Genomic DNA, 17,517 nt, shown 5'->3' with positions numbered 1-17,517 from the left:
TAAGTTTTTTTCTGTTTTAATCAGCTGATAAAAATATGTGAACAATGTGGTACTGACACAAATTTATAATTAAGCCATTTATATTTATCAAACAGTTAAATGTGTTAATGTGACCCTTTTCTTCTTGCGTGCGTGACAAAAAAAATGCGTATGACAAATTCAATTCAACACTAATATTATTAATACTGTTATAAAATGACATCAAGAACGTAAAGTCCTTTTTTAGCGCAACATTTACCGCAACCTTACTTTTGGGGCATTTCATGTTTGCATTTGTTATAAAAGAGAAATATACAAACAAAGACATAAAATATGTCTTTGGCTAAGCCTTCAACAATAATGATCGTGCAATTTACATAGTTTGATGACGATCTACATTTATATTAAAACACCAATATCTAATACATAATTATGTTAAAAAAGTCAACATTTATGTGTTAACATATATCTTTAAAAAGACAATAATTCTGAATAAGTAACATTAAACTTTTTTGGTGAAGTGTTTTCAATCACTCCGGTACGTTCAGTGCAATCTAATGATATGATATGAAAGTTGTCACTGGTAGCGCACTTGCGTGATATTGACGTCACCATCTATTCTCACAAACGTAAACTTGCTCAGTGGCTGCACCCTATGTTTGTATTCCAGAAGATGGACATTGTTCACTGCAACCTGAAAAACACGTGAAATTGATGGTATACCGCCATTTGCCTAAACAAAATACAAATAAAAAACTATTCAATTGAGACGGCATTAACCAATCGAACGCGTGTTACATTTAATTTTCTACATTCTTAAAAATTATCTGCATAAATTTATGTACAAACAATTAGCGGCAGGGGCTGTATCAGGGAATACTTTTTTGCTATCGCCTTTTAATATTGTATTAAATTGGAGTTGTATATATTTTTGCAAAAAAAAACATGATTCAAAAGAGTGTCTCATATTGAACAAAGATTGTATTCATCATTTTCAAAGAAGCAATCGAAAATGTTAAACTGTTCGTTAATTGAGAATCATTTTTGAAAAAAAGCATTTGAAACGCTTTTCATCGATACTTAAACAAGACGGATATATGCGACAAAAGGTTTCATTCAGCATTCAACATTTAAAAGCCTTCGTAGTTTAGTCGTAGCACATATGCGTTTGCTTCTAAAGATCGCAAATTTAACCACCAGTGCTTATTGTGTTATGTTTTCGTATTATATTCTCTGTTTTGGTAGTAATGAAATAAAATCAATATTAAAAAAATACGAAAATCAGTGACCAAGTCCCTTAAATAGTTTTAACCTATTTATTTAATCTCCATTGCTTTGGGAATCTCTGGCTTATTGAAACGCTCTCGATTCCGTTTCTTGGGCCAAGAGCCAGTGTCTTTAAGGGAGATCTGAAGAACGCTCCTACAGTGGGGATCGAACTCGTGACCTCCCGGTGGCTAGGAAACCATATCATTACGCCACGGCGACAGTCAAAATACTTTAAATAGCAGGGGACGAATTGCTTATACAAAACAGGACAATACATACAATAAACCACTTAAAACTGAGGTCACCGCTTTGAACGTTCAAATGATGTCATTTGGTATGTATGATTTTTGACATTTAACAAAGTTTATATACGAAACTTTATTCGTCAAATAATTGACAAACTTAAAACCATGGTCAGACATGATTAGGCCACAGCTTCATGCAAAAGTTGATTTAATCAAAGTACTGACAGTACTTGTGTGACGATGCTTTTGAAGAGGATGGATATAAAAGCATCAATTTAAGTTTATCTACATCACCACAATTGTGTATGTGGGTACGAAAATTTTGGGTACAAAAATTATGCCAAAAAATGGGTACGAAACAAAATTAGGTTACGAAAAAAAAAATGGGAACGAAAAAAAATTGGGTACGAAAATAATTTGGGTACGAAAAAAAAATTGGGTACGACACAAAATTGGGTACGAAAAAGATGGGTACAAAAAATTTTGGGTACGAAAGAAAATTTGGGGGTAAGGGGAAGTAGTATCCGTGGGGAATTCTACCCTTTCATCGAAACTGGGAGGCGGGTTACATTCTCGATCAAATATAACAAGAAATATCTTTAAAAAGATATTCGACGTGTATTTTCTGTACCACGTATCTTAAAAAAAACGTTCAGTTACAGTAAAACTTTTGTGGGTTATCACATTATGTTTCAGCAGATATATTCAAAACTTGACATGCTCTTTAATTACACCATGCTCTTTTATTTCATATGTATATCATACCAAACTTTATATTTCGTTGTTTCCTTTCCTAAGTTAATGATGTTATGTGTACGGACGTGATTTCACATGCCCATGTGCATGAACATATAATTTTTCTCTTTTGATTATTGTTTTTCTCTTATTCAATAAGCTTAGGCATGTTTGTTCGTTAAGTACGGCAATAATTTCATGATGATTCCCGAAAGTAGGTATGAGCACATAGTCGTAAGAACACTTGAATACGTGAGTTCGCCCATGAACACATGGTAAGGTTAACTAAATCTCCGCGATATGACCTAATATGTGTTTAAAACAGCAAACAATATCCAACAAACGAATGAATTATCAAACATAGTATGTGCACTGATGTGGCTCTGTAATTTCTGTTTGAAAAGTGTATTAAATATGCAAAATTAGAAAGCACGCATTAGAGCGAGTTTCATATATGTCGTATGGCTATTATGCTGCTTATATACCATACTCGCTATAACGTTTACAAATGGCAGGTTCGAAATAATTCGTTTTCTTTACACTCATAATCGCGTTAAACGTTAATTATACACGTTTTCATTCGCAATTTATTTACAGAATCACGACAAATGTCAAATACAATACAGAAAATGCATAGTTGTTTCATTGATCTTTAAACATATAATGGATTGAATATAACTGATTTAAAATAAACGTTTTAAAACTATTATTAAATCTTTTTCCCAGAATATGCTGTCCTGTTTATAGCTGAGCTTCCTTTACCTTTATCAATGATTATCAGCGAGGTATGCCGATTAGAAAAATCGAGCTATCTCAATCGGACTGGCTCGGTCTTTTACATAGGTCGCCATTGTGAAGATTTTTTTCATGGTATGATAACTTAGACGAGCTGCTTCGCAGCATCGTCAAAAATTAGCATTAATCGAGCGCTTCGTGAAATTTGGAGCTCATAGTTTAGGTCTTGTTATTCGGTTTTTCTTGCTTTCATATAGCTTGACCATCCTGATTTTTGAAACATATGACTAAGTGCAGAACCATTAAGTTCATGCAAAATGGCTGCTATAAATAAAGGATTCGCGTTATAACCTTCCGACTTAGATACATAGCTTGTTCGGGATTTGACCATGAACACGTAAACTTTCATTATCTTTACTATATATTCAGGTATGGTAGTTGCCTGTTAAGTGACAATTAGTTACATTGCTGTACATACTTTGTACTGGTAAAACAGTTTATGGTTTTCCTGAACAAGTATAAGTAGTTTGTTACATGTAATCTTGCCTTTAACACAAGGCATTCCTCTTCCTGATGATTATCATTGTCATTTCAAGGCGATGTATCGTCTTTGTATACGTGTTAATGGATAAAGGCGGCGTATTTTGGTGTGAATATTTTAGACTGGGCAAGTCAATAAGTCATTTGTCTTTAACTAAGGACTATATATGGGTGACAAGAGTTTCCACCCTGTAGTTTATCTTGGAAGTCAATATTTCTCTAGATTTCCTGACCACAGGATTATTGGTGAATATATGTTATAAATTTCCAAACAGTTTAATGTAACAAATTCCAGCAAACACATACCTTAAAGCAATGCTGCTCCACGAGGAATATCATCTCAAAAAAGACATTCGGGATCAAGGGAAAGTTACTGACGGCGCGCTCTTCTGGTCCCCACTTATTTTTTGCCAGCGTGTTGCGCACGATCACGTTATGATCCCCAAGGTAGTTGATCCGGAAGTCGCAGTGGAAGGCAATGTCCGGCCCGTTCAGCTTGCTCTCGAAGTTGACTTGGATTCTGATAATTATGTAATTCTAGATTTGTATTTGTCTTGGTCTCCCTTTGTCGATCATGTTTACCTTTCAACTACATGCACATTTCAACTTATGTTTAAATGTGTCAAGATTTATATCACTTTATTAATAATTGAAATATATTAACCTTGTGGGAAAAGGATGTGGGATACCGCTTATGAAAATCATCCTTCCCGGATAGACGGACCCCAAGTTGTGTACGAACGGAACGGACTGAAAGATGATATGAGAATTTTCGACACATATAAAATACATATTTCATACTATGTAAATAATTAGAAACTATTATTGTTAATATCCGTTACATGACGCTACACACAACAATCAATTTATGACCAAATATGACACATGTTGTGATAAGAACGAGATATACGTGTTCACGCACCGGATGGAGAATCGACCCGACAGGCCCAGAAGGTCCGGTTTGAATACAAGGGTATCCGGGCGTCTGAAATAGATGTCCATGGCTTATGTAACAGGCGTAACAAAAAAAATCAATACAACATGCATACGCCACGTAGTATAGTTATTTTTACATATTCTACAATTGCCATATATGTTTTTTTTCTACCATTTGTTCACAAAAACAGAAATTTTGTTTCTGAATCACTCACGCTTTAGTGAGGACGCTATATAATGACGCATATTTTATTAAACAAATTTGCGACATTTTTCTTTTTAACAATATATGTTCTCAAAAATGTTAACATGTTTTTAATGTGCGATTAGTGGTCTTGATACGGAATTTTTTTTTTCGTGACTAGCCATTTTTTATGAACACTTTCCTTTAAGTCTTATTAGGAATTCTGATTTAAAAAAAATAGGCAAACAATCATATTTATATATTCTTTATCATATATTATTAATATTTCTGTTCGGAACAATATTTGGATCTCGCAAATAAATACTAAATATTTGGATGTCGTAAAGTGATATAGTGTAGTTATAAGTCGAAATTTTAAGTGATCGAGTCTTATTTAAAAGACATCGATACTTTCAAAAAGTACGTATCTACATCATTCACTTCTATATAAAACATACATCGAAATTGCAAGTCATAACGTATAATTCATGTATAACGATTTCAACAACAACAATGTTTTAAATAGTGTGGGACTCCGAGTAACACAAACAATTCGATCATTTTCCTCTGGCTCATTTATGAGCTGCCACATTGCTGTGACGCTAAAGCGGAATAGAAACCGTCGTAGACAACCTTTTTTAACGTGCCCTTATCAGTCTCTCACCGGATGGGGGTATCCCGTTGGTGTCTCAAATACAATCTCCCGGATACGGATCCCCTGTTCCACGGAGATGTGACTCACCCGGTATAGAGGGATGCGGTGATTGTAGTCGCAGAAGTGGCGACCGTTCACCATCACCTGAGGATGCAATAAAGATCACCGGAAAGAGCATACAGAGGTGGCCTGGCGATATGTTTATTTTAGATATGTACTTAATAACTTGTTTTTTCCAGTTAACCTAGCTTTTTTAGAACTTTTGCCATAGAGTTCTTATAGTCTAAAACGGGAGATACTTTTTCTTACAAAATGTAAAAAATTATTAAAAATCGGACATTTTATGAGGTTTGACAAGAAAATGATGTGTTGGTTCACATTTTCGCTCTCAAACCCCAGATATAGTTGTTTCTTCATTTCTTAACTATAAACGCATGTATCCTTTTGTATTCTTGCACGATAGGATTTTAGCATCGCCAATTAGGTACTTGTGTGTATGTCTTTACCGTATAATAGCCTGCATGAACCACGATCGACATGTCCACATTTTCGCCGAGGCGGAAGGTGACACTTCCGTGACTCTCTTCCAATCCCCAACAGCCGTTCTGCAGACTGTTCCGGCCGACCTGAAAGAAAACGAGAGATTTTAAAAACAAAATGTGTTGACTGAAGTGCACACTTATGACAGCATGGATAGTATTTGTAGTATATATATATATATATATATTTATTTATTTATTTATTTATTTATTTATTTATTTATTTATTTATTTATTTATTTATTTTTATTTATTTACTGATTTATTTATTTTTTTATTTATTCGTTTGTATGTTATAAAACATTGATCCGTGTTAATTATTATAGACATGCTTCATCAGTCTATGCCACGCCAATACCGATTGCATAATTCATCGCAAAAGGTATGATCACCGTTAAAAATTTAAGGTTGGTTGCAAGAGCCCCCTTTGTTCTCCGTTTGGACTTTGGTCTAGTTCGCACCATATCCCATCTCGGAATGTTCATGCAGATTATTGATATATACTGATTAAATTTCGTCTTCATTGTTCAATTACGTTAATGTTAGAGAACGGAAACCATTGTTTTGTTTTAGGTAAAAAATCAGCTTGGCATCGAACCGATGTTACTACTCCCAATTCATACTGAACTGATTCTTTATATGTAAGATGTGCATACAATGAATGTTCGTCGTTATGAAGCTTAATATCAATGGCTTTAATTAGTTCAAAAGCTCAAGATTATATAAATAATACAATCAACAATCATAAAATCAACCACGTCATCACCTGTTGTTCGCTGAAGCGCGGAGTGAATGCCAGTGCACAGTCGCTCCTGGGGTCCGTACTGCTGCCACACTGAAGGCTGATCAGGAACCTGGGGGATGGTAGGGCCATTAGGGACCATTTATGTATTTTTATATTGAAATATAAACGTTTACTTGAAGATTTTAAACACACTTTAAACTAACATGAAATGTAGTGTTGGGAACAGTACTCTCGTGTCATATTTCAAAGAAATAAAATCTAAATAAAAACATTGTATAATTTCGCTTTTATAATGTTGGTTAATCCCAATTGTGTGAACAGACATCGATCATCTTGAAATATTATTGCGAATAATTTTGTTTCAATTCTGATATACATAGTGTTTACCCTGAGTGGTGAAGCTCGGTGGTTCCTCTCACGTGGATAGTGGCACCCTCTGTCATCCCCACGGGAATGGGGCCCACGTAAGGCGTAGTCTTAAATCACGGATATAAAACGATGTTATTATACGGCGGATAAGAAGGACGTCAATAAAATGTGCTTATGAAAATGTTAATTTAATCATGTGTTTCACATGGTTTTAATAACCAGAAAACGCATTACTGCAAAATATTTAACTTGGAAGCAGTCGCACATTGAATAAATAAAACGAATTGACTTGGTACTGTGATCGTATAATTGTTCGTTCACTTAAGTGTCATATGCAATTTAAAGTGTAAATTAATACACTTGCAAAAGTAACGAAAATGTATTCGAACGATGGAACCACTTAACGTGTCTTTATAAATCTGAAAATTACATTGGCGGACGTCAGGCTTAATACCCTAAGCGCATACTATGGTTATGCCTTGTGATTTACCTCTGCCGTTGTCTTTTAAAAAAGTATTGGCTTGCATTTGTCGAAGATTTCCTCTGCCATGAAAGGATTCACGAAAGATTGAAATATACCGTATTATGATTTTTATATCTTAAAGGCCACTATGAAATATAGGAGAAGAACAATATGAAAATAAATTGCAACTGTATATATATATTCGTCATAATTATGTCATCATTAAAATTATTCAAATGTACATGAGCATTTAAAACGAACACACATCTTGTGAAACAGCAACACTTTTTTGGTTGATTGCCATGGCTTCGAGTTGTCATGGCGTATTTTGACACTTTTTTCCAAGAAATCAAAGAGGAGAAAATTATAAAGTATTATACGCTGCCTCATTTGCCTAAGACATACCCAAGAAACAATTGAGCGGATTATATGCAGTTATGATTAATAAAAAAAAATCCAATAGCCGTTTCCATGAAAACAATGTAATAAGTATATGATATTAAATGTTATTTTGGAAAGCAAATATCGATCGCAAAAAAACAACGTTCACCTTAAAAAAGAGATCGTAATTATTGTAACTTTTACAATTTATCACTATTACAATTCAAAAATTATTTTCTAATATTTTATCTGATACTATGGTTACGAAATTTTGATATCGAATTCAACGAACAAAATCATAGTGCAAATACTAAATACTAACAAAATGTCCAGTTTTTTTATTGAAAACGAAAACAAATTAACCAGTTTCACATTATGATACTAATAGCTTGGCAAAATGTCACACCTCACGTTTCTTGCAATAAAAACATTATACATTGCTGTTTGATATTGTTTGTATACCCAATTTAATTGATGGAGGACTGTTCTGGAGAACATTTTGCGACGGCGGTGAGCTTGTAGAAGCACAAGGAAGTTGTTGTGACGTACATTTGTAGTGTAATACGCTGACCTACTACAATTGCCACATTTAAGGTCGCCGTGGTGTAATGAATATGTTGACCGGCTAGAGATCGGGTGGTCACGGGTTCGATCCCTACAGTGGGAGCGTTCTTTAGATCTCCCCCAAAGACACCAAGTACTGGTTCTAGGCCAAGGAAACGGACTCGAGAGCGTGACAAATAAGTAGTAAATACTTTCAATACAATCGAGCTAAATATATATATGTTTAAACTAATTGCCACACATAAATTGATCTTCGTTAGTTCTATCAGGAAATTATATTTTACATATTTGACGACATGTTTATTTACAGGACTGTGCTGATGATGACATAAGCCGTTTTTCGCATAAAACACACGTTTTGAGAAGCATTCTGTGAGACAAAATAAATAATAATAAGTTTTTTATTACTTATTTTAAATATATATGTACACAATGCACTGCTATTTAGTTGCATTCCTTTTACAAAATTACAACTGTTTGTTTGTGTAACAAACACATATAATTTTATTTGTATTTAATGTGCATACCAACAAAGAAATCGGATTACAGAGCAATATTTGAATTCACAAAAATTAAAGATACATATGACGGCATATTTCCTTAACGAATAAAAAAAATTATTTGCAATTTTTTTAAAATGCATCGAAACTTGAAATATAAAAGTTAGCTTAATCTTGCATTAATATTCTATTAAGGCATTAAGTGACAAACAATTGTCAAATTATAGTTAATTATGCTGAACTATACATGTATGTGGTCTATTTCATAGCTGTTAAACGCGATTTTTAAGGAAACGGTGCTTTTGGATGAAACAGGTAAGATGTAAAGCTCCAGAAATATAACACATTTATGAAGAATTGTGAAACTATTTTTTTACAATTTCACAGGGCCTAATAACCTGCTTGATCAACATAGTTCTTTGTTTGTTTACAATACGTGACCACATTTTGTGGTTATATTGGTATGTTTCACATACACATATTTTTTAAATAATCAATACAACACGAAGCATTAATTTTAAACATGTATGATACTGAAACCTAACTTATTGGATTAAGAGAACGATGACATGTGTCCTTGTATCAGAGATAAAATACCAAAATACAAGCCCCATATTTCCATTGTGGCCCTTGTGAGTTAGTGGCATGAGATTAAGAGGCAACACAAATAGCGACATAATTTAACAACTAACATTTGTCATAATATATTACTATACATTGTACTCTGACATAAATTCTAATCATATAGCATACGAAATATGGCAACAAAATGAAATGATACTAGTTAAAAAGCATGCATATCACAGACATAATTATCAAAAAATCAAAGAATCACTCAAAATATAGGTTAATAACGAGAAGCTAAACAACCCATACAGACGAATCAATGACTTAATAAACATACATTATGAAATGTGACTTCGTGTGGTCAATAATGTGAACTGAAAGACCGTACTTTGATAAAATAGGAATTCTAAGAACGAATGCCTTAAAAACGGTGCTTGATGGTTTCATTGAAAATACTAAAACTAATCAAACCTTCAGTCTGGAAGGATCTTGTGCAATATGAATAAACAGTGTTGTGAGAGACAAACACGAAGTCCACATTGATTCGGACATTGTGTGTGTTCACTTATAAAATGTGACATAACATGACGTGTTAAACTCTTTTGTTGGCTGGAAACCACATAGGCGTTTCAAATTTGTAGTGACCTACATAAGCCCTTGGACCAATGATGAGGAAAGATTTGATTATTTTTTATGTGTAAAATGTACTTAATTTGAAAAACTGAGAAAAACCAATATTCGATAAAATAACTTCAATTTTTAAGTAGCCTATTTATTAATTACTCAGTCATACCGCAAATGATGTGTATCTATATTTACGCCGCAATAGTTGTCTGCAGGGGTATGACATTGATGAACCATAAACAATTATGTTGAAATGTGGATGTTCCCTTAGCTTTTGAAATAATATGTATTCAGTTTTTCTATCTAAGTCGTGACATAAACTCGTCTTCTTTGTAAACAAGATAATAGTTCTTGCCTGCAAAACTATGACTGAATCATGTGCATACAAATAATCTTGTATTTAACCACTGCTGATGTGTCATGAACATATGTTAGAAATAGAACAAGACCAATCAAGGCTCATCGAGTAACACGTCTAGATATGGTCGCAGCTTTTGCAGAAAAATGTACATGGAACGTCAAACAATCGTCGTCTGTTCGAATCGTATGAGTGTGAACATCTTACTGTATTTTGACATTTGGCGGGCGATCGAACTAGATTTAGGCGTTAAGTTAATTATTAATTATGACTTAATAAGTGTGAACTTCGGCAAGCCCGACAAACAGTGGAAGCAATAATTCTTTGCATTAACCGTTTAAAAGCTGTTATCACATTTTTTTATCAGTTTATGTTCATAGTGATTATATCCTAAAATACTATATGCATTTGTTAGTGTTTTGGGACACGGACGCGCTCGACGACGCACATTGAAAGAAAAAAGGAGAAACTAACAACACTTGGGCTTGTTCAAATATAAAGAAGCAAATTCGTTGAATTGATATCCCCCGCAAATATGATTCTGGGCACAAAAGTGTTATATTTGACACTCAAAAAGGCATTTTTTCAAGATACAAAGGGCCATTACTCCATTATTAACAGATGGTGTACAATGCCATTTGGCGTGCATAATCCTCTTATCCATATATATACTCATGCCAAGTTTCAATGAAATCCGCCAAAGCACTTCCAAGATATGGCTCCGGACACACACAAAAAAGCTTTTTTTAAAGATAAAAAGGGCCATAACTCTGTTATTAACAGATGGTGTACAATGCCATTTGGTGTGCATCATCCTCTTATCCACTCTTATCCATATATATACTCATACCAAGTTTCAATGAAATCCGCTAGAGCACTTCCAAGATATGGCTCCGGACGGTCGGAAAGACGGACGGAAAGACGGACGGACGGACGGATGGACGGACAACGCTAAAACAATATCCCTCCGCCTATAGCGGGGGATAATAAAATATAAAGGTAGCTCAATTCCAACCAGATATGAACATTGTTGTGTTATAGAAATAACACAAATAACTGTGCTCAATATATACCTTGTACTACTCTTTGGTCGTTTATTAGGAAGATTACTACCGATTGTTGGTATTTTAGTGTCAAAGCAACTGTTAACTAAAATCAAACAAGAGTATGTCACAGTAATGACAAAGAAAAAGCACACGACCCCACATAATATACTGTGACCTGTTTCAGAGGGCAAGATTGTACCATTTATTTGCTATTAAGTGTTACATAAACTCCACATACTTTAAAAATCTTACAATTGATATAACACGTTATACATTTTTACCTAAAACTAAGCCGAATTAGCGTCTCATTTTATCATTTTTAGTCAAATTTGGGCGAGTGTATGCATTAATATAAAAAACTGGTGTATTCAAATACATGTATCCGTATACATACTGTACGATATTTATTATCTAAATAACCTATGGATTTAAATAGAATATTCATGGTGGTCATGGTAATTATATTGTGCAATACCTGTTGCATTCAGATATTAAGTTTTGATAACTGGAGATATTGTTGTTGTTTTTTCCCAAAAATGTAACTTGGTATCTGTATGTCGTATTAGCGGTAAAGGTCACTAAATTGAGACTTTTGTCAGTATATTTGACATTTCGATCACCAATTTAGAACACATACTGTTCACACAAATAAAGTTTTACAATATATCAATTGTTAAAAGATTAACAGTATTTATCAACATTTTATAAAGTTACGATGATTCCACTAACGTATGAAATTAAACTATTTTAATTACATAACAACTTTACTTCGACCGTAAACAGAAAAACCACAAGAGCAGCAATCTTACAGCAAGTCAAAATTAAACGGGGGAAAATACAAACTAACAGAATGAAGAACACGCTAATTGCAAACATTTGAGAACGTAGGCGGCTACCACCAATAAAGATACATAGTAAAGAACAGTGTTTACATGTTTATGCCTTACCCACATGCTTTACGACCGAATAATTACAGTCAAACTCTAGCACACTTGTTCAAATCTATGTAACTACATGTGTTATCAAATTCAACTATCGTAATTATTATAGTATCCCGTACGTAACCAAGGTAACAAGGTAACATTTCATGGTTAACTTAATTTTTTTAAGGTATATGTACGCGAATAGTGACATGTTTGCAACTTTGCTTGACATTTTTTACTTTTTTTCTGCTAACCTGTACATTAACGGATTACAATAATAAGTTTGCCGGTTATTGTTCCATCAACCTGTTGCAATTATAAAAATGCTTATGATCCCATAACATCAAATGAAACCGTCGTGTTACCAGTATAACCTTAACCTTAAATGAATACCGGGGATTACAGTAAAGTCTACCGGGCGGATTAAGAGGTTCTCTTATGTTGATATCCCAAATGATCCAATACTCCTAAAGCTAAATATTCAAAACTCAGCGAGAATCAGGTCAGATGTACAAATGAGACAATAAGCAGTCAAAATTGCACTTTGAATGCAGTTGGAGCGAATTAATATCCTTGAAAACATTGAGTGCTCAACTTAGGTTATAGCGTATTCGAATTTCATGTAATTGGTCAAATTTGCAAATCACCGAAAAAGTATATTGTTCACATTCTTTACAGAAATACAATACCAGACGCGAATACATGGTTCTAAGTTGAATAATGGCCGTGGCGGTGCTATTTGGGCTAACATTAAACAAACCTTCAAACAATACAGACTCATGTGTCCCTCTAAAACGTTAGAATTAGTTCCCGCACGTGTTATACCATCTTATTTTCGCAAACGTTAAATGAAATTATTTATAGTTTGCTATCGAACAAAATTGGTTAAGAACTATAAGATATTTTCTGCATACATTTTCTGTAATTATATTATAAAGTTTAATAGAGGTATGCATATTAAGCGCCTATGCTTTAAATTCAGCTATCTATTTAATATTCGAAGTGTAGTATATGCATTGTGCTATTGTTTAACCACTGTAAAGCTATATCGAAACAAGTGGATTGTTGCAAATGAAGGATTTCAAGTTGTTACATATTTTAATATGTGTAATCCTTGTTCAGTCTTTGTTTTCGCAGGCTCGGAGACACTACCTACTTAACAGTTTGGCAAAGTTTATACTAGGTCTCTGTGACTCGTTAGTTTTACGAAATGGTTTCGTGTAAAAATCGATGCGTTAGTAATGCTCGATTGATCATTGGCGGCTCGGGTACTACTAACATGTACCCCGGGAATTCTTAAGCATACTTGCATGTACCCCGGGTACGGTAAATATACTAACACGTACCCGGCAATTTTTACGCTAAATCGGTCGTTGTCGGCTATTTTTTTGGAAATTATTTATGTTGACATTTATGTAAATTTTACTGTAAAAAAGTCTCTATATTATCGAAACTCATACTCAAAAAGCATGTTGATGAAGTTTTTTTTAAAGAGAAGATTGTTTAACAATTTCGCTTAACGGTAATCGGTAGCGCGTTTTACAACATCGGATTTGGGGCGGAAATACAACTCGGGTACAGTCTAATATCGACCGGGTACGTTAAAGAATAGTTACCGTACCCGGGGTACATGAAAGTATACTTAAGAGTACCCGGGGTACCCGCGCCGACAATGACCAATCGAGCTTTGGTAATACGATACCACGTTTATGCTGGATAGATAATGTATGTATCTCATGACTTAATTGTGGGTTTTGTCAATGATCACAACTGTCGAATTTAATTTTTTTCTCCAACAGATTTAAACCACGAGATCCGAACATAAGCATAGCATAGTAATAAAATACGAATTTCAGTTGCACAATATGTGTCTGTTCGTATTCATACTATTCGTGTTATATGTGTAAATCTGTGTATATATGCATATATGCATTCCGTTTCGTTCTTTGTCGTTCCGATGCCTGGGTTTTTATATAATAGCAAACACTGAAACTTCATTACAAAGGACGTTCTTGTTTGTATACACTTTTTTTATAACATGCATAACAAAGTCGAATAATACACACATTATGTTTGTGTATTAGTGCTGACAAAAATCTAGTTATTCTAGTTAAACAATTAAGCGATACGGTTAATATTATACAAAGATATATAGTCCGTCTATTAAATAATAATAAATTATTAATTTTACGACGTATCTACCGAAACACGTCAAATAAACTATGTGTAAGAAATATCGTAAATGTGTTTCACCTACACAACACAAACTAGCTCTACAGCTTATAGCTACGCGCAATTACATCCATGGGTTGATCAGATTTCCAACGAATTGTTGACGTTCATAAATCGCAAAGACAAAATAATTTCTCAAAATACATAATAAAAACGTATTCCATAAGATTGTAACGCTTAGCAATTATATAATTATAATTTACTCACCGGATTCTTTATAACAATAGCCATCGTAACAAGATGTTTAATTCAAACTTAAAATTGCCTTATCTGTTTACAAAGCTTGCAAAGACGACTGAACACAAACGCAGCAAGTTTAGAACACGTAGCGAGAGCAAATGCACATGCGCTTAGCGCATCAATAGTGTGTTGAATTTATAATGATCAGATTGCCAAAATGTTTAAATGTTTTAATAAAAAATGGAATATAATAAGACTATTAGTAAAATGTTGTAATAGTATTCAGCTTATTCATCAATGTTGTAATAAGGAAATAAAGTAAATAAATTTGGTCGATGTTAAGAACGGCATTGGATATGTCTTAGCAAAAACTTCATTTCAAATGTAATCGCCCTTACACAAATGTGTTTAGCTGATTCAAAATTATCTTATTATTCAGTGTCATGTTGGTTTGTAAGATAACTGTTTAACTAAATGCCCTTTAATGCCGTCTTATATGGAAATGCAATTGCATGTCGTGTGTGCCGTTTACGATAGGTTAATAATAAATAAAATGCACAATAGTCATTGAATTAAATTACTTGATATTTGTAAGTCCACTACACTACGTTTTAGTTGTGAACACACGTTTCTATATCTAATACTTGTTCTTTTATTATTGATTATCTATTGCCCGAAGAAAGCAATTTCCAATTCTTAGCAAACTATATTGTATTTGATTTTAACGAACACCGTTGAAGTGGTCATTGTATTTTAATAATTATTCACATAGTTACGATTCTTCTTCAAAATCTCGTTTATACAGTAATAATCCCACGATTTTTGTTATCAGTTGTATAAACCAAGCTCATTGGTTCGATAACGAGTGCGTAATTACACAAAATCGATACCATGACGCTTTGAGATGTTTTCACTTATTTATGTCTGATAACAATAGATCAAAGTTGTGTAAAAAGAAACGACATTATAACCAATTAATTAACACAAAAAAGATGAGTGGATTTAAACAAAAAATAGAAAGTTTAAAAAGTGTAAGCCTAAGAAAATTTTCATGTATTTTAAAACTAAACAAAGTAAATAGCGATACAATTTCAGTAAGTGCATTCAATGAATATTTTGCAAATTTGATCAACTCTACTCCTAATAATTATAATAATGTTTATGATATCGATGAATGTGTGCAATATTTATCTTGTGTGCATTCAGTCTTGTTTGTATAGTTATATGTCGTTTTATTTTTGTGTATTTATTTATTTACGCATATGAAATGTGTTATAGACTGGCGTCCGTGATTTTCATTATATCGATGTAATAATAAAATATTAAAATTTGCAGTGAACGTTTTGCATTCAGTATTGTGTCGTATGTGTGTTTCATTTTGTAATTATTAACTTGCACTGATTAAAATTGTGTGTTATAAAATGGAGCGTAAAATATTAATTATATCGATCTAACGTTAAAATGGTTAAAATACGAATGAGTGAGATTGTTTAATTAAGTAGTTTTATTTCATGTTCCGTTCATTATAAGGGGCTAAAGAGTATTGAGTCACTTTATCCAGTATGTTTCTCAAAATTTTCGTATTTTGCCTTCCCATTTTTCATTAGCTTCAATACAGCACAGGACGATATTAACAAATATGTGATCAGGTTCGCTTAAATTGTGGAACGAGGGACCTGTTAAATTTACGTGTTTTCATATCAGACCTCTGCAAGTTTATGCGTTTGCTCAAAGTCATTTTTTTGTCATTCCAACATATTTGATGCACACATTAAACGTCATGACATATACTGCATTTGCTGTTGTGCAGTTATGGTACCCTTGATAGACGTAATGGCGCCTGGTATACTCTTAAATGTCTGTGTTGGTTTCATAATCTTGTATATTTGGCAACATACAGTGATGCATGGGACTGACTCACCAGGGACATTTTTACAGTTTCGGGTGTTACTTTTGCACGCACAACTATGTCTCTGGGACTGTTTGACTTTCGGTAGGCTTTACCAGGCTTTGGGGAAATAATTTTGTAATATATATTGAAGAAAACTGAAATGGACTTTGCATGCATTTATTGTGTTTCAACGAACAATTTGACAAAGATAACCCTTGTACCCTATAATATAGTTAACAATGACCATTATGTTCCTTTGTCTATTCTATCGGAACAATGAGCATTGTTAATGGTACTGAATAACCGTAATACTCCCGTAATATGAACTAACACAAGGCAAACATACGCGTAAAAGCCTTTCCGTTTCCGATGCTACTGATCAAGGAAGATTTGTGCAAAGTCAGGTGGAAACACTCGTGATTTGAAAAGCAACTATGAGAACAAAGACTAAGTAAACTCCTTAAACATTATTCAAGCTGCTGTTTTTCTAATTAATTCCCATGGCATTGCAACGTCGTATTAAATGTATTCATTTTGATTTTCTATAGATGTGCAATACACATATTGTCGACACAAATATATTTCATTCGATTTTGCAATGTAAGACATCTGTTAATAGAAACATATGCTGATTGTCTACCGTACAACACATATGACCTCGTTTCTGTGTGATGATATTAATATGATTGCATAAAAATTATATGGTTTAAATTAACGTATTGTTATATAAAACCCTACTTTCGAGTCTTAACATACTAAAACTACTCAAAACATTATTTATTTCTGTTCAACTGATTATATTGAAATGATTTAATAAGATTTAAAAGACATAATGGTCATCAAATAATTGTATAACT

General features: G+C 33.4%; 1 protein-coding gene across 1 annotated transcript; it reads right to left on the bottom strand.

Annotated features, from left to right (window-relative positions):
* LOC127831815 (galectin-4-like) lies at positions 1 to 14,952 on the bottom strand. Its single transcript, XM_052356888.1, has 9 exons — positions 14,797 to 14,952; positions 6,950 to 7,038; positions 6,584 to 6,671; positions 5,785 to 5,904; positions 5,288 to 5,422; positions 4,426 to 4,488; positions 4,168 to 4,253; positions 3,810 to 4,023; positions 1 to 673 (listed from the first exon to the last, which is right to left on the bottom strand). The coding sequence occupies exons 1-9, from the start codon at positions 14,818 to 14,820 to the stop codon at positions 557 to 559; spliced, it is 936 nt and encodes a 311-aa protein (XP_052212848.1). The 5' UTR covers positions 14,821 to 14,952; the 3' UTR covers positions 1 to 556.
* Between the last annotated feature and the right edge of the window lie 2,565 nt (positions 14,953 to 17,517).

Source organism: Dreissena polymorpha, chromosome 5 (genome assembly GCF_020536995.1).
Source record: "Dreissena polymorpha isolate Duluth1 chromosome 5, UMN_Dpol_1.0, whole genome shotgun sequence".
In the NCBI taxonomy this organism is placed as follows: Eukaryota; Metazoa; Mollusca; class Bivalvia; order Myida; family Dreissenidae; genus Dreissena; species Dreissena polymorpha.
This window is presented reverse-complemented; position numbering and strand designations above follow the sequence as displayed.